The sequence below is a fragment of the Pseudonaja textilis genome, chromosome 5 (genome assembly GCF_049901715.1).
Source record: "Pseudonaja textilis isolate UNSWEBS1 chromosome 5, rPseTex1.2, whole genome shotgun sequence".
In the NCBI taxonomy this organism is placed as follows: Eukaryota; Metazoa; Chordata; class Lepidosauria; order Squamata; family Elapidae; genus Pseudonaja; species Pseudonaja textilis.
In genome coordinates this window covers 67,792,887-67,813,777 of record NC_141994.1, presented here as the reverse complement: position 1 = coordinate 67,813,777, position 20,891 = coordinate 67,792,887, and the positions used below count along the sequence as shown (strand labels likewise).

General features: G+C 43.0%; 1 protein-coding gene across 1 annotated transcript in view; it reads right to left on the bottom strand.

Moving 5' to 3' along the window:
* Window positions 1-20,891, bottom strand: part of GYS2 (glycogen synthase 2) — a 38,651-nt gene that overhangs the window by 3,361 nt on the left and 14,399 nt on the right. Inside the window, exons 3-14 of the mRNA XM_026708711.2 lie at window positions 19,849-20,040; window positions 16,299-16,484; window positions 14,553-14,697; window positions 11,915-12,032; window positions 9,844-9,964; window positions 8,177-8,283; window positions 7,455-7,514; window positions 5,429-5,507; window positions 4,377-4,490; window positions 2,803-2,929; window positions 2,033-2,128; window positions 383-546 (exon numbers count right to left, since the gene is read on the bottom strand). Of these exons, the coding sequence (XP_026564496.1) occupies window positions 383-546; window positions 2,033-2,128; window positions 2,803-2,929; window positions 4,377-4,490; window positions 5,429-5,507; window positions 7,455-7,514; window positions 8,177-8,283; window positions 9,844-9,964; window positions 11,915-12,032; window positions 14,553-14,697; window positions 16,299-16,484; window positions 19,849-20,040 (1,509 nt within the window). The remainder of the gene's footprint in view (window positions 1-382; window positions 547-2,032; window positions 2,129-2,802; window positions 2,930-4,376; window positions 4,491-5,428; window positions 5,508-7,454; window positions 7,515-8,176; window positions 8,284-9,843; window positions 9,965-11,914; window positions 12,033-14,552; window positions 14,698-16,298; window positions 16,485-19,848; window positions 20,041-20,891) is intronic.

Below are 20,891 nucleotides of genomic sequence, written 5' to 3'. Positions count from 1 at the left end.
AGAGAAAGTTTAACTGAGACAGAGTAGCTATTAAATGTTTGCAGTTTGCAAAAGAAAATATGTCTGCAAGGTATGGTTAAAAATGCTCAAGACACCAATCACAACTCAAAATGTGATGAAAGCTGCAAAATGAAGCTTAAACAACAAGCAAAGCTTTGATTGGGCTATAATTTTGACTTTTTGGACTACATATTGCAGACACCCCTGCCGGAAAATAATCGAAATCACTCTTGGCAACTTTAATAGCTGTGGACTTCTACTCCTAGAATTCCCCAGCCAGCATGGCTGGCTGAAGAATTCTGGGAGTTGAAGTCCACAAGTCTTAAAGTTGCCACAGTTGGAATTACTTGATCTAAACCAAGACCACATTAACCTTACTTACTCTTCCTAAATATCTCCAGTCCAGCAGATCTGAAAGCCTTTCTGTCCGGTTCCTCTGGACAATTCTTTGTCGCCGTGACTGTTGGCAGAAGGCGTACAGGAACTGGGTCAGCTGATTGCAAGACTCATCCGGAGAACGGAATCGCCGGTCCACAATGTAAATGCCTGAGGAAGACAATTGGGGTTGATTAGACACTAGGCCATGTTGCTGCTTTTTGGATCTTTGAAAGTTTCTGACCCATCAGTTATCTTCTATCTGTGTGTGTGTGTGTGTGTGTGTGTGTGTGTGTGTGTTCCAGCATAACTCTGGAATGCCTCGAGCAATTTCAACCACACGGTACACAGATGACTTACCCTCTGAAAATAAATACTGTGGGAGTAAGACACCCCTAACACCTCTTGGTGTGTGTGTGTGTGTGCCTTAAAATGGCTTCCACTGTACAGCACAGTGGACTTGCCATGGTAACGGCTTCACAGTACTCCACAAGGGGGCTCCCTCTTGTGGAGGAATAGAAGAATTGCGACGCTGCGCGAGAGACAGTACAACAGTGTGAGTCCCGACTACAGGATTTTCCTGTCTAATACAGGATTGGGATAAATAAATACCCAGGCAATGCCGAGTGATCAGCTAGTTATACATAATAATGGCAACTTCTCCACAATTCATTCTGTCATAAAATAGGGGCATTCAACTTTTGTTCAGCCAAATTGCATTCTCCTTCTCTTTCTCCTCTTTTTATTTTTTGTTTCCCAACTGAATATGGAACATAGAATAACAAGAGTTGGAAGGGACCTTGGAGATCTTCTAGTCCAACCCCCTGCTCAAGCAGGAGACCCTATACCATTTCAGACAAAAGATTGTCCAATCTCTTCTTAAAAGCCTTCAGTGATGGAGCAGTTACAATTTCTGGAGGCAAGTCATTCCACTGATTAATTGTTCTAACTGTCAGGAAATTCCTCCTTAGTTCTAGGTTGGATCTCTCCTTGATTAGTTCCTATCTATTGTTTCTTGTCCTGCCTTCAGGTGCTTTAGAGAATAAGTTGACCCTCTCTTCTTTGGGGCAGCCCCTCAAATATTGGAACACTGCTATCATGTCACCCTAGTCCTTTTTTTCATTGGACTAGAAGTCCACAGGTCTTAACATTGTCAAAGTGGATAGTCCTAATGTAGAGATAGACTTTGAAAGACCTGTGCCTTCTACCCTCCCAGATATGAACCTTCAGAGTTTGCTATATATTTTATATACATTTGTATAACTACAATATAGTAACAGCATTCTAATGTGCTGTGTGGTGTTTTTTGCCGAAAAATGTACAAGCCACAAACTCTTTGACTTCCACTAACCTCAAGATATTCAACAATTGCTAAGCAAGATGCAACCCTAATCTTTAATATCGTCTTCTACATCTCTATCATGTCACCCTAATCCCTTCATTTCATATAATTAGACTATTCAAACATGATAAGCTTACATTTTGCCAACCTAAAATAATGCCTGCGTTAAAATTGTCAACACAAGAGCATTTTCCAACCTTGGTATCGAAATAGGGCTGGACAGCAATTATTATGCTGATATACTTATCTAGGAGTTCACATACTGGATGGTTGCACTTGAATGACATCATCTGGTTGTAGCCCGAGTCTTCTTACCATAAGCAGCTGGGTCAGCCACATGTTCCTGCATGAAGCAGCCAAATCCCGACAGATTTGTGGTAACACTGGGGATGCCCATGACAGTGCATTCAGCTGCGAAAAGTGAACAGAATTTTACATTAGCAATATAATTTGCACTGTCTCATCAGAAGTAGGAGTTGCTGGGCCTCATTGAAATTGTGCGCCAGGCGTTTTTTTTTTTTTAAATTCAAATCAGCACCACTAAAAATATTGACTTGTTGTAAGGGAACTGTGTTGAAAAAGCAGTGTAAATTCAGATTTGTCAAGAAAATTTGGAAGGAATGGAGGGGAAGGAGGAAGGGAGGGAGGGAGGAGAGAAGGAAGGGAGGAGGGGGGAAGGAAGGAGAAAGAAAGGAGGGAGGGAAGTAAGTAGGTAAGGAAGGAGGAAGGAAGGAAGAAGGAAGGAGGGAGAAGGAAGGAGAGAGGGAGGGAAGTAGGTAAGCAGGGGAAGGAAGGAGGGGAGGGAGGGAGGAAGGAGGGAGGGAGGGAGGAGGGAATGAAGTAAGTAAGTAGGGGGAGGGACGAAGGAAGGAGGGAAGGAAGGAAGAAGAAAGGAGGGTGGGAGGAAGAAAGGAGGGAAGGAAAGAGGGATGGAAGGAGGGAAGAAGGAAGGAAGGAAGGAAGGAAGGAAGGAAGGAAGGAAGGAAGGAAGGAAGGAAGGAAGGAAAAAGAAAGGAGGGAGGGAAGACTTCCTGTATCTGACAATCATTTATAAGTGATATACGAAAATGATTCAACCTCCTCACCTGGAGTATACCCCCAGGGTTCATAATATGATGGAAAGACCCCAAGATGGCAGCCTCTGACAAACTCTTCATAGTCCATTGGTAATAATGGACTCGTCGAAGAAAGAAATTCAGGATGCAGGATTACCTGCAGAGAAGGAAGAGGAAGTTAAGAAAATCCATGTTACTTTCCTAGCAGGGATCTGGAGGACTGTCAAGCTGAGAATAGAGTAGCAGTTATCTTGATGAGGTGGGTTGGGTAAGGTCGACTGAAATATGGTCTTGGACTCTTTAGTAGAATTCCACAATCTAAATTCCATAAAGGTGGCAGGGCTGGAACAGAGAAGGAGACACTCGAGAGACGCCATGAAGCCAAAACAAGATCAATATTTAATATAGCAACGCCCCAGATATTTAATTATTTCTTTTCCATTACAATTTTGTTAGGGGCAACAGGATATTGGGTTAGAATTTGCTGTTAGGTTAATTTTCATATCCCAGAAAGTAAGAACAGAAATTAATGCGATGGACTTTTGGCTCTGGGTTACAGGCAACTTCTAATGGAAGAATTTCTTTCACGGTGAAACAGATGATCTTGGAAAAGGAGTAAAAGAGTTGGAAGGAACCTTGGAGGTCTTCTAGTCCAACCCCCTGCTCAAACAGCAGACCCCATACTATTCCAGACAAATGGTTGTCCAAGCTCTTCTTAAAAACATCCAGTGTTGGAGCACTTTTGAGGGCTGGAAAGACAAATGGAAGTGGGTTGTTCATCTCTGGGATGGGCAGACTAAGAGTAAAATTCAGTCTAAGTCAACCATGTATGTTTTTTTTCTGTCAAATATGTCAATGATTCTCAATCTTCTATTTATTTATTTGTATTCCTCCTTTACCATTTTAACAAAGAACCCAAGGCTGTGAACGTATCCAATGCATCTTCCTCCTATTTTCCCCACAACCACCCCTGTGAGGTGGGTTGGGCTATGAGAGAGAGGAACTAGCCCAAAGTCGCCCAGCCATCTTTCATGCCTAATGCAAGACTAGAACTCACAGTCTCCCGGTGATTGGCCCAAAATCACTTAGCTGACTTTCATGCCTAAGGTGGGACTAGAACTCTCAGTCTCCTGGTGGTTGGCCCAAAGTCACTGTCTTTCATGCCTAAGGTGGGACTAGAACTCACAGTCCCCCTGTGATTGGCCCAAGTCACCCAGCTGATTTTCATGCCTAAGGTAAAACTCGAACTCACAGTCTACCACTTTCTAACCTGGTTCCTTAACCACTAGATCAATTTGTCTCCACAATGAGTGACTGAAGCTCCACCCCATTTTTACATGTGTTGCAGTGCACATTAAAAAAAATGGGGGTCGCCTTCTAACATGAGCTTGCAGCTGCCATCTTGATTTTTACCATTCCCACCCCCCCTCACACAGATAACCCTGAGTTTCACCAGAGAGCCAGTTTGATCTGGGGGGGGTCTTTCCTGATCTGGGCAGGGGAATCCTGCTCTCCTTTGGGCCTGGTCTTATCGGATTCAGGTGGCATCATAAGACCATGATTATTCCAAGAAGCAGGGAGAGATAAGGAGCTGGTCTTAATACCTTAATCCGATCCGTTCGATTATTGAACAAACCGATGCGTCTGATGGTACTGAGGATGGGGTCGCCAGAATCATCAATCATGTTGTGTGTTGTCACAGGTGGGAGTCCTTGCCGCTGCAATAGAATGAAAGTAGCACATTTTACAGGCCCCCAAAGTGCATTAAAGATGCAAAAGGATGCTTGGGTTGAAGTCCTTCAAACTGGAGGCAGACTTGTGTGGGTTGAGTTTTGTAGAAGCTACCCATCAGCCCATCAGAAGAGTCGGAAAATATGCTGGGAATCTTTTCTGTGGCCTAATAGTTTTTAGTGCAGAAGTAATATTCCCTCATGGGAACCAGCTGTGGTTGACTTAGTACCTAGATCAAGTTAAATCCAGAAAACTCTAGAGAATTCCTGGAATCCTGGCACTGTGACAAATCAGCCATCAACAGGCACATAGAGATAAACCACAGCTACATACCATTCAAAAGAGAGAAACATAAAGCTAAAAGACCACAACACCTCTTTGCCAGTGATCACCACTCAGATAAGCAGAGATTAATTATTTTTACTACTGGTTCTGTGGGCATGTCTTGGTGGGTGTGGTGTGGCTTGATGGGTGTGGTGTGGCTTAGTGGGTGTAGCTTGGTGGGCATGGCAGGGGAAGGATACTGGAAAATCTCCATTTCCACCCCACTCCTGGGGAAGAATATACTGTAAAATCCCCATTCCCTTCCCACTCCACTAACCTGCTTTCCAGCTCTGTTCTCCTGTGCAGGGCAACCAAAGAAGACCCAGCTGATCAGCTGGGACTCAATGGGAGGCGGAGAATAGATGGGGCTGGCGGGGCCAGTCAGAGATGGTATTTGCCAGTTCTCTGAACTACTCAAAATTTCCGCTACTAGTTCTCCAGAACTGGTCAGAATCTGCTGAATACCACCTCTGACTCCACAGTTCCACTCTGAGCTATGCATATTTTCTTCTCTTGGTGTAGTGTAGCTGAGACAATAATACATATCTTCTTGCTCAAACAACAGTCATCAATGTCAAAAAGCATTGCAGAAAAAGCACACCTGAGTGGAATAGATGGCTCGTTTCATAATAGTGAGGTCATCACGATCTATGATCTTGTTCATATCAGGAATTTCTCCTCTGTGAATATGAAAAAATTAATTCCTTAGCAAAAAAAAAAGAAGTGTTTCCCATCTCCTGCAAATCTTTGATATTAATTTCTGGGATTAATAGTGTACAGTAGTGTGATGGCTACCTGTGCTAACCCAAACCTCACAAAGCTCAGTGGAACTTATTTCAAAGCAATGTAAAACATTTTTTAAGGGGTAATCCCTGGTACATTTATTAAGATTTCTTTGCCTGGGTTATAATAATAGCAATAGCACTGAGATTTATATACCGCTTCACAGGGCTTTACAGCCCTCCCTAAGCGTTTTACGGAGACAGCATATTGTCCCTCAACAATCTGGATCCTCATTTTATCCACCTTGGAAGGATGGAAGGTCAGAATCGAACGGCTGGCAGTGCGTAGAATTAGCCTGCAATACTGCATTCTAACCACTGTGCCACCACAACTCTTCTAATGGACATATATTAATAATATTATTATCTACGTAATAATGGGTGTTTATTCGGTGCTAAGTAGAGGTAGTCCTTGACTTACAACCACAATGGAGCCCAACATTTCTGTTGCTCAGTGAATTTTGCTCCCATTTTACGACCTTTCTTGCCATTCTTGCTAAGTGAATCACTGCAGTTGCCAAATTAGTATCACGGTTCTGAAGTGAATCTGGCTTCTCTATTAAGTTTGTCTGTCAGAAGGTCGCAAGAGGGGATCACGTGACTCCCCCAGGACACTGCAATTGTCATAAATATGAGTCAGTTGCTAAGCCTCTGAATTTTGATCACACGACCATCAGGATGCTGCAATGGTCATAAGCGTAAAAAGTAGTCATAAGTCACTTTTTTTCAGTGCTGTTGTGACTTCAAATGGTGACTCAACATCACTGTTGTAAGTCAAGGACTACCTGTAACGGCAGTTGTGCAGAGTTGCATGAAAGATGTTTCTCTAGCACAGGGGCAGAGGTGGGATTCAGCCAGTTTGGGCCAGTTCTGACATAGAAGTAGCAGAAATTTTAAGTAGTTCAGAGAACTGGCAAATACCACGTTTGGCTGGCCCTGCCTACCCACCCCTGCCCATTCCTGTCATTGTTTCATGTCAAAAAACAATTCCCTTGGTTTTTTTTACCTCAGCTGATCCGTGTGGCAGAGCAAATTGCCGCGCCTCAGCTGAGGTAAAAAACAGCTCACCTCACTAGCACTGATGTAGAGGGCGGTTTTTGAGTGCTGCGCGCATGCGCGAAGCCCGCTCTCATAGAACCAGTAGGAAAAAATGTGGAATCCCACCTCTGCACAGGGGTGTCAAACTCAAGGCCCGTGGGCTGGAACCAGCCCGCAGGGTGCTTAGATGCAGTCAGCAGGGCTGCCCGAGAAACAGGGAAGGTCCAGCTCGCGGTGCCTCTGCTAGTAAAAATGGACCTTGTGAGGACCATGCATGTCCCACCCTCAGCTCCATTTTCTCTGGCAGAGGGTTGCAGGAGCCATCACAGCCGAAAACAGAGTTTGGGAGCACTGGTAGATAGCTTGGGCCAACACAGGCGCTTCCAACACAAGTGACGTCAAGCTGGCCAATAACCCCCCGGCCATACACCCCCTTGAGGTCAAACACAACTCTGATGTGGCCCTCAGTGAAATTGAGTTTGACACCCCTGCTCTAGCACGATGTATAGACTGAATCTGGGAACATTGGAAAGCTAACAACAAATTCTAGCAAATAAGAAATAATAACTAAACACAATGTTGTGTGTAATCATGGCTCGATCTCCAGAACATGGTTGCAGTATTTACAGCGAGTGGTAACTTGGGCTATGTCTTCAGACATAAACGTAGGCAGCTCACGTCTATGTTCGTTATTAAATCAAACCATCTTCCGTATATAAAACACGTACAGAATGAGGTCTCACATCCTTGTTTTTCTGTATAAAAAGAAGAAGATCGCGCAGGTGCATCATTCTGTTGAATTCTCACCTTAGCAGCGCTTCATAGAGTTTCTTACCAAATTTTTCCTTCACTGAATGTGCGGTGTCCCTACAAAAGAGTAAAACAGAATGTAAAGAATTCCCCATTCCATTCTCCATTCCCCACCATCCAGTCAGAACTGAAGAAGCTTCTGGGATGAGAAGCGAAATATCTTCAAAAGAAAAAAACAAGAAAGTCCAGTTGCCTCCTGAAAAATCCCCCTTTGGGGCAACCATGATCTGATGACTGAGAATCTCTACAGACTTTTAGCTATACAATTTGGGGTGGACACCCTTTGAATGGTGTGGGAGTAGGAATGGATTTCCAGAGGGAAAAAAATTGCAGACTACAGGAACCATTTGCTTCCCTCAGGTGACCCTGAGGACACAGATAAACCTCCAAGTGGCCTCAACGACCCTCTAACAGGATGCAAATGACCAACTATCTGCAAGAAATATAAATCCTTTCATTCCTCACCATCCAGTCAGAACTGAGGAAGCTTCTTGCATGGGAAGTGAAACATCTTCGAAAGAAGAAAAAAACCCAGAAAGTCCAGTTGCCTCCTGAAAAAAAGCACCTTTGGGACAACCACAACCTGGGTGACTGAGAAGCTCTACAGACACACATCAGGTACATTCTCTCTAACCCCGTATAGATGTTTTCCTGAACAAAGATAGCAACTGGTCAATAGGCCAACCTTCCATACCAAGATCAAGAAGGAAGAGATTTACCATAGCTGTTTCCGGACCGCCTGGCCTTTCAAAGTCTCCACATTGAAATTGTTGGTGTTTGCCGGCATTATAAAGAACACAATGACTGTGACGTCACTTCTGTGCACCTAAGAGAGGAAAGCACATTTTTTTTAGCAGTGGTAAAGATAGTTTCCTTCCCTTTCACTGCCTTTCCTGTTCCTCCCTTTTAGGCAGGGGTGGGATTCTACCGGTCGTCATGGTGATGTCACATGATGTATCGGGACTTCCCCCCCCCTTTCGCTAAACCAGGGGTGGGCGTGACCAGCGCGTGATGCATCCAGCCCACGAGCTGGGAGTTTGACAGCCCTGATGTAGGAGATGACCAGGCTGAGCTTGAAGGAGGGGTCAAATGCATCATAAGCTATAAGTCCCTTTGCACCCACAAGAGATCTAAGTCCAGCCCACTGTGAATTCTTTACCTACCGTCAAATTCCTTTGACTGTTAGTAGTTCATATTCTTGTAGGGGGCTTAAGGTTGCAATAAATCTTTATACCCATTTTGAACTGCCTGGATCTCTTAATTTCCTTGGCACTTGACAAACAATATCATGTTTCTGCTGTGTATCATCCTCAGATCATGAGTGAGACAGGCTTAACTCATCCCTGGCTGTAGAGCATTCAGGTACAGGTAGTCCCCAACTTACGTACTCAACCAAGCCCAAAATTTCCATTGCTAAGCAAGCCAATTGTGAGTTTTGCCCCATTTTGAGGCAAAAGAGGTTGCACAATCAGGCACAATTCACTTAACAACCATCTTGTTCAGCAACAGTAATTCTGTGGTGGTAAACTGAGGACTATCTTCAAGGTAGGAAAAAGGCAACATAAGTCCTGTCTCCTGACCGAATTCATTCAATCAATCAATCAGTCAATCAATCAATCAATCTGATTGATTGGAGCTGGAAGGGACCTTGGAGGTCTTCTAGTCCAACCCCCTGCTCAAGTTAACTGCTCAGGTTAAGAGCAGTTCAACAGCAAAACCAATTAGTAACGGTTGTAGTAGTAACACGTAGAATGTAGGGAGTAGTACAGTGGAACCTCGGGTCGCGAACGCTTCTGTTTGTGACCAGATCAGGTGGCAAACAAAATTGGAGTGGAAAGAGTTCCTTTCCATGCCAATTTCCCCTTTTGCGCCATTTTTGTGTGTGTCCGCACATGTGCAGACAGCTGTGATTCTGGCCATGACCAAATCGGGTTGCAAAGCAAAGTCCTGGAACGGATTACGGTCACGATCTGAGGTTCCACTGTAATTCCATAAAGTGATGGAACCCACTTTAATTCGAACTCTTCTGAACAGCGGGCTAGACTTGATGGCCTTAATGATCCTTCCAACTTTAGGATTTTAAGTTCCTATTTAACTCTCGGGTTCTATTGATGGAGGCGGTGAGCCTTTCAATACTGACTGCTGAGCAATATCTATCTACAAAAGGATTGTAATAGGCCAGTGGACTCCAACCTTGGCAACTTTGTGGACTTCAACCCAGAATTCCCCGGCCTGCGTGGATTTGAGGCCACGGATTTGAGTTTCCCCAAGATATCGATCTGGTTGGCCATTTGGGGCATCAAATGCTGAATTTTGGTCTCATCCATCATCGCTCTCTCTATGACTGACTATGTGGAGCTTCTGAGACGCCTGTCCTCTTTCTTACCCTCAGCAGGAAATTTAATCTTGACAAGGCCTCTAAAAACATGTCCGCTCCTTTGTTTGAAAACTCGTATCTCCCGGCGATGAAGAAAAACAAAGTCTTTTCAAGGTTGAAGTCAAGATGGCTGAAAAGAGAGCAAACAAGGGCACAACACTGCAAACGGGTTGTTCAAACAAACACACACCATCGGGCGATGTTGAACAAAGGTCGCAGATGCCTAACGACAACATTGGAAGCTGAACATTGCTTTCGGCGATGTGTGCGCATCCTGAATAGCAAAGAAACACCTGATCGCCCTACGTGGGGGCCCCCCACCAATACAAAGCCAAAGGAATGCCTCAGAAAGAACGAAATCCCCCAGAAAAGAACTTGTGAATACATGCATGATATTGATTCAAGGATTCTACTAAAAAATTCAGTTGAAAAACATAACTCTTGAAACCCCGGCTCCTACTTCTGCAAGGAAACCATTTGCAGGACAGGGATTAAGAGGTGCATTAAACACCATCTGGTTTTGCTGCCACTGGTGGGGTTTTCACACAACATGCTAAAAAAACCCAGGTTAACAAATTTCTGTGATCCCAAAGTATGCTAGGCCCAAATTATGCCTCAGCATGAGGGCATGGGTTCAGCGACATGCTAATACATTGGTGAGGTCAGGGGTGTCCAACCTTGGCATCTTGAAGACTTACAGACTTCAACTCCCAGAATTCCCCAGCCAGAATTCTGGGAGTTGAAGTCCACAGGTCTTAAAGTTACCAAGATTGGACACACCTAATTTTAGGTTCTCTTAGCATGATATATTATTAACTAGCTTAATACCCGTGCTTTGCTATGAAACTATGTGGTCGGGCTTAGTTTTTGGAGAGGAAAATAAGGGGGGTGGGGAATTCTGCCTCTGCCTACCAGCATCCATCAGTAGTCTTGTCAGCATGTGAGAGAGTTGAGGGCTGTTTGGAAAATGAAACAGTATTTGCTGTGTGAGTGAGAAGGAGACAGCAAGGAGCCTGGGCATGGCTTAGCTCAACTATTCTGTACTAAAACTGGTTGCTGCTGTGAAACTAAAACTGAAACTCCTCTGCTTGTGTTTTGCATTTGGAACAGATTTCTTTTAAGGTGGGGAGGGGGAGTAGAACTCCTTAGCATCAGAGCATGTTAATAATAATAATATATGAAATACTAATGCTCTGTTGGTCATTTTGAAAAATCCTTTCTTATTGAGCACCTAGAAGCCAAGAGGAACATATGTGCCAAGTTTCAAGTTTGTAGGCTTTACGGTTATGGAGATTTTGTGATGATGCATGTGTGGTATTTCGCTTTTATACAGTATATACAGATTATCCACTCCATTTTAACCTTGTTAGCATGAACTGCAAAACTCAGCTCTTTGGGATTTTGGATTTGAAGAAGGAAAAGCAACTAGCAAAACAGGAGAATGATTAAACTATTTTGTTCTGTTTTCTGCTTTTACCAAATACCCAGTAATTTTTAACTCTTTGCAATGGAGAAGGGTTAAAACAGCTTGGTGAATCTCCTAATCTGACATTGATAGCACAGGGTTTGTTACCGTAAAAGACCCTAATATTTTGGATGCATAAGAAAAAAATGGGAAACATAACTGTAAACCAATCTGCAACAAGGCAAAGTTAGTCCTCAATTTACAACCGTCCATGTAATCCCTGTTCAAAGTTACAACACAGGAAAAGAAAATGACTTACAACCGGTCCTCACAGTTACATGATCAAAATTCGGGCACTTGGCAATCTATTCACAACTGTTGCAAGGTTTACTATTTGTAACCTTCTCAGCTGGGTTTCAGAAATCAAAGCCAGCGAGGAAAGCCAGATTCGCATCATGACCATGTGATTCACTTAACAATCATGGCAAAAATGGTCACAAAAGGATCCACAAGCCACTTTGCTGGAAATTCTGGTTCTGATTCTGGTTGTAAGTCAAGGACTACAATGCATTTTTTTCCTTCTTCTTTATCTGCTTGGTTGGAAAGAGAGAATATCTTGTTTGCCTCCTAGATTTCGGAGTGATTCAAGAATCCTTTTTGAAAGGCAGATCCTACCCGTAGAAGTGGCCTCGAACAAACTCTTGGATCCTGGCTTTATTGGTGGCATGCAAATTCTGAAATTCGTGCATAGCTGAGAATTTCTTAATGTTGAGGCCATTGGGCGTGACAACATCTGGAAAAGAGCGACAATAAATTTAGAGGTGTAATCACAGCTAAGATAAGGAGCTGATAAGTTGATCCTTCAGGAATTGGAATGCGTATGCATACAGTCACTCTCACACACAAATATTGTTTTTCTAATTTTGATTTCACAATCCTGAAGAAGGAGATTCATAACTCTGTTTGGAAGCATGTGGTCTGCATGAAAAAGAAACCGAGTTCAATTCCTGCCAAGTTTAACGGGTCTAAGAAGAACCACACATAAAATGTAGGAGGCCAGTGGTGAGTGCAGGCAGGACACAATTTGATTTTGCGCACGACATCTTCCTGTGCCTCTGGCTCTACCCGCTGAAAATTCATTATTTGCGCCAAAATTAAAGATTGGGAAAGAAGGTAGCAAGGAAATGGATCGTTGAGAGGGAAGGGCTGCGTTCCAAAGGAATAAGAGGCAACTCGGCCCAGATATCCTGTGTGAGAGAAAGAAGATGAAGACAGTCCCTCATTGGTAGCGCTCAGGGTACATTGTAGATGTAGATTCTACAAAGTACCAGGGGACAGGACAAGAAACAATGGTTGGAAACTAACCAAAGAGAGAAGCAACCTGAAATTAAGGAGACACTTGCTAACAGTGAAGACAATTAACCAATGGAAGAGCTTGCCTTTAAAAATCGTGGGCGCTCCATCACTGGAGGTTTTTAAGAAGAGACTGGACAGTCACTTCTCTGAAATAGTATAGGTTCTCCTGCTTGAGCAGGGAGAACTTTAAGATCCTATTCCAACAGTGGTTAAACTTTTCAGTACCGAGTGCCAAAACTGGAGCGCACGCACGCATGCTGAAAAGGCACCAAGTTCTATTCCATTCCATTCCATTCCATTCCAATATTCTATTCTATTCTATTCTATTCTATTCCATGCCATGCCATGCCATGCCATGCCATGCCATGCCATGCCATGCCATGCTATTTAATTCCATTCCATTACATTCTGTAGAATATTTGTAGCTCAAGATTGAACTGCCAAATTGCAAGCAGCTGAAATGAGGGGTCCTTGGTGCTCTCTGAGGTTGGTTGATCTCTTGCAGAATTTCATTACCCAAACTAAGTGACATCATCAGTGCTGGAAGGATGTGTGGGTTGTGGAGAGGAAGAGGAGGAGGAGGAGGAGGAAGATGACAATTTGCAAGCAACTGCCAAATTGCAAGCAGCAGAAGTGGCCTGCAGTATTGCACTCTAACCACTGTGCCACCAAGAATAGAATAGGATAGGATAGGATAAGATAGAACAGAACAGAACAGAAAAGAAAAGAAAAGAAAAGAAAAGGAATGTGATGGAACAGAATAGAATAGAATAAATAACTCAGATGATGGTGAGACATCAATACACTCACATATAAATTATTTCAATCAAATCATCACTGGAGCAGAGGTTCTGAAGGCAGATCTACAATCAACCTTAATTATTAATCTAGAGTGAAGCAGTGATTTGGAAAGCAATCTATCTTCTATCCAAACATGGATACTCCACAGATTGTAAACCGTAGTGCACTTGGGCAAATGCCAGGCTTAATGATCTACTTCCTCAAGGATCATTGACCTTTTTTTTTTTTTGAGCAACAGGCACATTTCACAACGTTGCATATTAACCTGTGCCAGTTTCTAATCATTCTTTACAAACAAAGGTCCGGGAGAAGGCATCTCAACTCCAAATTGTCGTGAATAAAGCAGATTATTTAAATGCTTTGTCATCTGTAATTAAGTCTTTATGCCCTTGATAAATGCCCTATTCCCCCCCAAAAAAAAGGTGGTAATACATTCTATTGGACTTTTTGGTGACATTTCATATGACCTGCCAATAAATATAGCCTCCTGAGATGCCAATAGATATAAAGCTTGTAAACATTATTTGATGTGACTCAGTACTATTATCTTATAAACAATAGGGATCAAGTTCTCATGATCTTAAAACTCCTCAGTATTTCATATTGTTCTTTACGCTCTTTGATGCAAGAGTGCTATGATGGGATTCATTAAAAACCTTAGGGTTTTATTTTATAAATAGATTGATACAATGACCAGCGCTATCACCTCCTTTTCACTTGAAGCTAAAGAAGCTGCAGAAATCCTAAAGTCTTTTTTTTATTGAAGGGTTGAAATGAGGGGTCCTTGGTGCTCTCTGAGGTTGGTTGCTTTCTTGCAGAGTTTCATTACCCAAACTAAGTGACATCATCAGTGCTGGAAGGATGTGTGGGTTGTGGAGAGGAAGAGGAGAGGAAGAGGAAGATGACAATGACTATGGATGCTCGATGTTTTCTGAGGTTGGCTGTTTCCTTGCAGACATTTCATTACCCAAACTAGGTAACATCATCAGCACTGGGTAATGAAACGTCTTCAAGAAACCACCAAGGAATCCACATTAACAACAAGATTTCAACATATTACCTCTGCCATGGTTAGGCTCTCCCTGTTCTCACTATTAATGAAACACCTTTGAGGATATCTTTCTGTACCCTATGCTGTGAGGAAGAAGGGTCTTACCAGTTGCTCTCTTCAACATATGATCCGCTTCTATGGCCGTTATCTGAGAAACCGTGGTAAACACATGTGCACAATGCACTGAGGCCCGTTCCATGCAGTATCTGTGGTATATTTGCCTTTCCCCGGCTTCTTTATCTATATCGAACTGTTATATGGAAGGGAAAAGTCACATGTGAAAGAAGTTTTCAAACAGCACTCATACGCTTGTAAGTAGGCATTAGAGTCGGTCACGGGAGTCAGGACAAAATAATAGAGATAATAACAGAGTTGGAAGGGATCTTGGAGGTCTTCTAGTCCAACCCCCTGCTCAAACAGAAAAACCTATACTACTTCAGACAAATGGCTGTCCAATCTCTTCTTAAAAACCTCCAGTGTTGGAGCATTCACAATTTCTGGTGGCAGGTTGTTCCACAGATTAATTGTTCTCACTGTCAGGAAATTTCTCCTTATTTCTAGGTTGCTTCTCTCCTTGATTAGTTTTTCATCCATTGCTTCTTGTCCTGCCCTCTGGTGCTTTGGAAAATAAGTTGACCCCCTCTTCTTTGTGGCAGCCCCTCAAAGACTAGAATATTGCTATCTTCTCACCCCTAGTCCTTCTTTTCTGTAGACCAGCCAAACCCAAATGCTACAACTATTCTTCATAATCTCCAGGCCTTTTGTGGCTGCCCCTAAGACACTGCAGGGCAGGGAGAGGCAACAAAGAAATATATGTCACAACATCATTATGTAAATACCGCTGTTAAGAACCTGCAATAGGTATCACGATGATGTCACTATATAGCGTGGCCATGTTGGCATGGTCTTGTTTACTGATGGAAACCACTGGCATTGGTCTTGGCAATAGATGAATTTTTGTCCCATAGGTCAATGGGACATTAGCTTGCTGAAAAGTTGACATTCTTCCAAACAACAATAACCACAAGAATTCTATGAAACCTGTATAAGCTGTCTGACTCCAGTGATTGGACAATTAAACACTAAAATTATTATAAGAGATGAAACTGCAATAATACCACTTTATAAGGCCTTGGTAAGGCCACACTTGGAATCCTGCATTCAGTTTTGGTCTCCACAATGTTAAAAAGATGTGGAGACTCTAGTGCAGAGAAGAGCCAAAAAGATGATTAGGGGACTGGAGGCGAAAACATATAAAGAAGGGTTGCTGGAATTGGGTATGTCTAGTCTGATGAAAAGAAGAACTAGGGGTGACATGATAGCAGTCTTCCAATCACTCAGGGGCTGCCCCAAAGAAGAGGGAGTCAAGCTATTCTCCAAAGCACCCAAAGGCAGGACAAGAAGCAATGGGTGGAAACTAATCAAGGAGACAAGCAAGTTAGAACTAAGGAGAAATTTCCTGACAGAACAATAAATAGTGGAACAAGTTGCTTCCAGATGTTGTGGCTGCTCCATCACTGGTGGTTTTTAAAAAGAGATTGGACAGCCACTTGTCTGAAGTGGTATAGGGTCTCTTACTTGAGCAGGTCCCTTCCAACTCTGTTATTCTGTTACCTCTCAAGATCCTTCCCACATAACAGGGGTCGTCCAACTTGACAGCTTTAAGACTTGTGGACTTCAATCCCCAGAATTCCCTCCTCCAGTCATGTTAGCTCAGGAATTCTGGGAGTTGAAGTCCACAAGTCTTAAAGTTGTCGAGTTGGAAGACCCTTGCCACATACCATGACATCAAAAGAGTTTGTAGAATCACACTGGCGAGAAAAGAGGCAAAGACAAGCCGCATTTACTCACCTGATCCAAATGATTGTAGAAGTCTATGCTCGCTGCACAGAGGTACCTCCCTAACAGGGTCGCGTGAGTTGTGAAAATTGTTGCAACTGGAAGCTTCCTGAATCGGCACAAGATGATGCCGGGGCCAGCTTGCCATTCATGGAAGTGGGCTATAACGTTGGGCTTCTCTTCAAACTGACTGGCAAGCTGCAAAGAAGAGGAAAAAAAGGGATTTTTTTTTAAAAAAATTGTCAATTGATTATAAGATAACAGGTATAAGTATGAACATAGTTATGAATACATGAAATGGATACATATAAGAAAAATAAAAAGAAACAATAGGATAGGGACAGTAGGCAAGTTGGTGCATTTATGCATGCCCCCTACAGGCCTCTTAGGAAAGGGGTGAGGTCAATAGTAGAAAGTCTAAGGTTAAAGTTTTTGGGGTTTGGGGAAGAAACCACAGAGTCAGGTAGGGCATTCCAGGCATTGACCACTCTGTTGCTAAAGTCGTATTTCCTGCAATCAAGTTTGGTACGGTTAACCTTGAGTTTGTATCTATTGTGTGCTCTTGTATTGTTATGGTTGAAGCTGAAGTATCCATTGACAGGTAGGACATTGCAATGTATAATTTTATGTACTATACTTAGATCGGACCGAAAGCGGCGTAGTTCTAGGTTTTCTAGGTCTAGAATTTCGAGTCTGGTGGCATAAGGTATTCTGCAACGAGTAGAAGAGTGGAGAACTCTTCTTGTGAAATATTTCTGGACTTTCTCAATTGTTTTAATATCAGATACGTACTGATACGTACGGACTGATGAGCTGTATTCAAGCATTGGTCTAGCAAATGTTTTGTATGCTCTAGTTAGTAGTGTGATATTATCAGAGAAAAAGCTACGCAGGATTATGTCACCTCCTAACTTTCACATCTCAGCAATCTCCAAATTGAAAGAGCAAAGAGAATAAAGAGGGAACGGCTGGGTACTGAACAACATCAACAACCAAATCAGTTAAAAACCTAGCGGTACATTTGCTCTGCGGGTTAAAAGTATAGTAATTCATTTTCAACTTTGTGTGTTGCGGGATGAACATGGAACGATAGAGCTGGAAGGGACCTTAGAGATCTTCTAGTCTAACCCCCTCCCCTCCCCCGCAGGATGGGAAGAAAAGGCCTTAGAGGTTTGGGTGAGTTTTGTGGTTATTTAAAGATTCAGTTGACTCTGTGTGGGCAGTGTGCATTCCTGAGATTGGGAAATTCATAAGCAGAGCAACGATTAGTGAAGCAGTTTTATGGAACTGGTCCGCGGGCCTTCAGTTTGACACCCCTGCATTATAAGGCTAGCCAAAGCCTAGGATCTCTTTAACTACATCCCATCAAGAGATCCAAGAATATGTCGTGTGTGTGTGTGTGTGTACCCAGGAAGAAAGCCCAAAGGTGCTTTTCAAAAGGCAACTGGACTTTATTGCGGGTTTTTTTCCTGGAAAAAGTTTCACTTCTCATCCAGGAAGGTAGTTCAGTTCTACTATCAGTTCAGTGACACCAGTGCTAAGAATGGAAGAAGATTAAGGAATTAAGGAGAGATTTGAGCAAGAGGTCACCAAGTCAAGGAAGTGTGAGAAAGGAACTCAGAATAACCCTGTCTGAATTTCGTTTGTTCCTCGTGCTTTCTTTTGTCTCTGGTTTGTACAATTCATTATTGCAAAAAAAAAAAAAAAAAAGGCTTTAAGAGTTGTTAACCTTATTTTGCGAAGCTTCTTCTCCGGCAATATTGAATTGCTAACGAGGGCATACAAAACTTTTGCCAATCTCCATATAATCACAGCGGCAAGAATTGCGTTGGCACAATGTATTGGATGTATTGTACATAGTGTTTTTCTTTTTTAACCTCTAATAAAGTTTTCTTTAAAAAAAAAAAACCTTTGCCAGACCAATTCTTGAATACAGCTCGCTTGCCTGGAACACACACTATATATCGGACATTAACACGATTGAGCGGGTTCAGAGATATTTCTTGAGAAGAGTTCTCCACTCCTCCACTCACAATAGAAGTCAACTATGCCTCCAGGCTCAAAATGTGGGGCCTGGACAATCTAAAATTGCGCCGCCTGCAGTCCGATCTAAGCACAGTACACAAAATTGTCTGCTGCAATGTCTTGCCTGTCAATGACTTCTTCAGCTTCAACCACAATAACACACAGGCAAAGAACCGATACAAACTAAAGATAAACCGCTCCAAACTCAATTGCAGAAAATACGACTTCAGCCACAGAGTGGCCAACGCCTGGAACACCCTACCTGACTTCGTTGTTACAGCCTCAACCCCTCACAGCTTCAACCTCAAACTGTCTACGGTGGACCTCACCTCATTCCTAAGAGGTCCTTAAAGGGGGCGTGCATAAGCGCACCAGTGTGCCTACCATCCCTGTCCTACTGTCCCCATTTATCTGTATTTACTTCCTTTGTTCTTGTTTATGTTCATACCTACACTTGTTATCTTGTACGTGTTTGACAAATAAAGTAAAGTATTATCCAACTTGCTGCCTAATGGCTCTCTCCAATCTTCCCTCAAGGACAGTTCTGTGTTCCTTCCTTTACTGATGCTGCCCAGGAAGAGGGGGCAAAGTCCATCCCAGAGATTTTTCTGGATCCAGAGAGATTCCAGGGGTTACTTGGGGATTTCCCCACTGATAAGGAATAATGGATGGAAACTGATCAAGGAGAGATTCAACCTAGAAATAAGGAGAAGTTTTCTGACAGTGAGAGCAATCAAATTCTGAAGTTGCCTTCAGAAGTTGTGGGAGTGTCATCACTGGAGGCTTTCAAGATGAGAGTGGACTGCCATCTGTCAGAAATGGTGTATGGTCTCCTGCTTGAGTGGGGGGTTTGACTAGATGACCTACAAGGTCCCTTCCAGCTATTCTATTCTATCTCTATCCATTGAGGACTACATACAGAGAGAAAACTAACAATAAGAACAATCAGAGGTTACGAGAGGAAACAAACAGAAAATAAACTGAATATTTGGCCACAACTGATCACAGCAGCACTCTCTTCCTGAACCTCAGTTGCACACACGGTTTGATGGCTCCATCTGATCCTGAATACAGGAATTCCTAAGCAGGGGGTTGGACTAGAAGACCTCAAAGGTCCCTTCCAACTCTGTTATTCTATTCTATTCTATTCTAGTCTAGTCTAGTCTAGTCTATTCTAGTCTAGTCTATTCCATTCCATTCCATTCTGTAGAATATTTGTAATTCAAGATTAAATTATGGGGTCCTTGGGGCTTTCTGAGCTTGATTGTTTTGTTGCAGACATTTCATGACCCAACTAGGTAACATCATCAGTGCTAGAAGGAGATTCTATTCTATTCTATTCTATTCTATTCTATTCTATTCTATTCTACTCTACTCTACTCTACTCTACTCTACTCTACTCTTCTCTGTATGGCAGGCTGAGTGCTCACTTGGCCACCAGCGTCAGAGGCTACCAGAGCACTAGAGGGGATGATCTACACAACTAGACCCTCCCAGGTAGAAGGGTAGATCAGGAGTCCAGCTCCAAACACAGCACCTCTTTCAAAAACCAGGCAGTCAGTGATCCAAAGATAAGGGCATCATTTGCTTCTCGGTCATGGTAAGGAATTCCAATATGGCTGGCTTCCCAGAATTCCCCCTTCCATCTGTCCAGATTCCAAGCTGCCGAGGCGATATCGAACAACACCACATACGGGCTTCCTTCAATCAGCCACCTCCCAAAATGCACCTGTTAAAGGGAGGCGGAAGAGTTAGGGCAGACCATGGGATGTCGCTGTGCACATTGTTGGTCAACGATACAGTTCAGGGAACATAATTGGTTCTTTAATCCAGTGAATTCATCTGGGCAATTAAGAATTTACTGAAGATTTGTAGTGAACAAGCACTAGCTTGAAGGGAGCCATTTTAATTCTGTGTGCTATTTTTAGAGAAGATACAGGAACAAATTGGGTCTACTAGATTTCTTCCTCCCTTCCATAATTTCTTTTTTATATATAAGATTCTTCTCTCTCTCTCTCTCTCCCTGTCCCTCCCTCCCTCTCTCCCCCTCTTTCTCCTCTTTCTCTCCCTCCCTCCCTCTCTCCCTCCCTCCCTCTTTCTCTTTCTCTCTGTTTTTCCCTCCCTCCCTCCAACTCCTTCCCTCCCTCTCTCTCTCCCCCTCCTTCCCTGCCTCTCCCTCCCCCACTCTCTTTCTCTCACTCTCTCTCCCCCTCTCTCTTTCTCTCCTTCCCTTCCTCCTCTCTCTCTCTCTCTCCTTGACTTCTGATGACCTCATGGAGATATCCACCTAGTTTCCTTTGGCAACAGTATTTAAGTAGTTTGTGGGATCCTTGGTGCTCCCTGAGGTCGATTATTTTCTTGCAAACGTTTCACTACCAAACACTGATGATGTTACATAGATGGGTAAGGAAATGTCTGCAAGCAAACAACTAAGCCCAAGGAGTTTAAACCCTGAGCTGCAAATCTTCTGTTTTCTCTTTCAATCATTTGACACTCATTTCTTTTGCCTTTTTTTTGAAACTTCAACCCTGGGCTTTTTTAAAAACCTCAACCAAGTTATGATAGGTGTTGCAGTGAGAC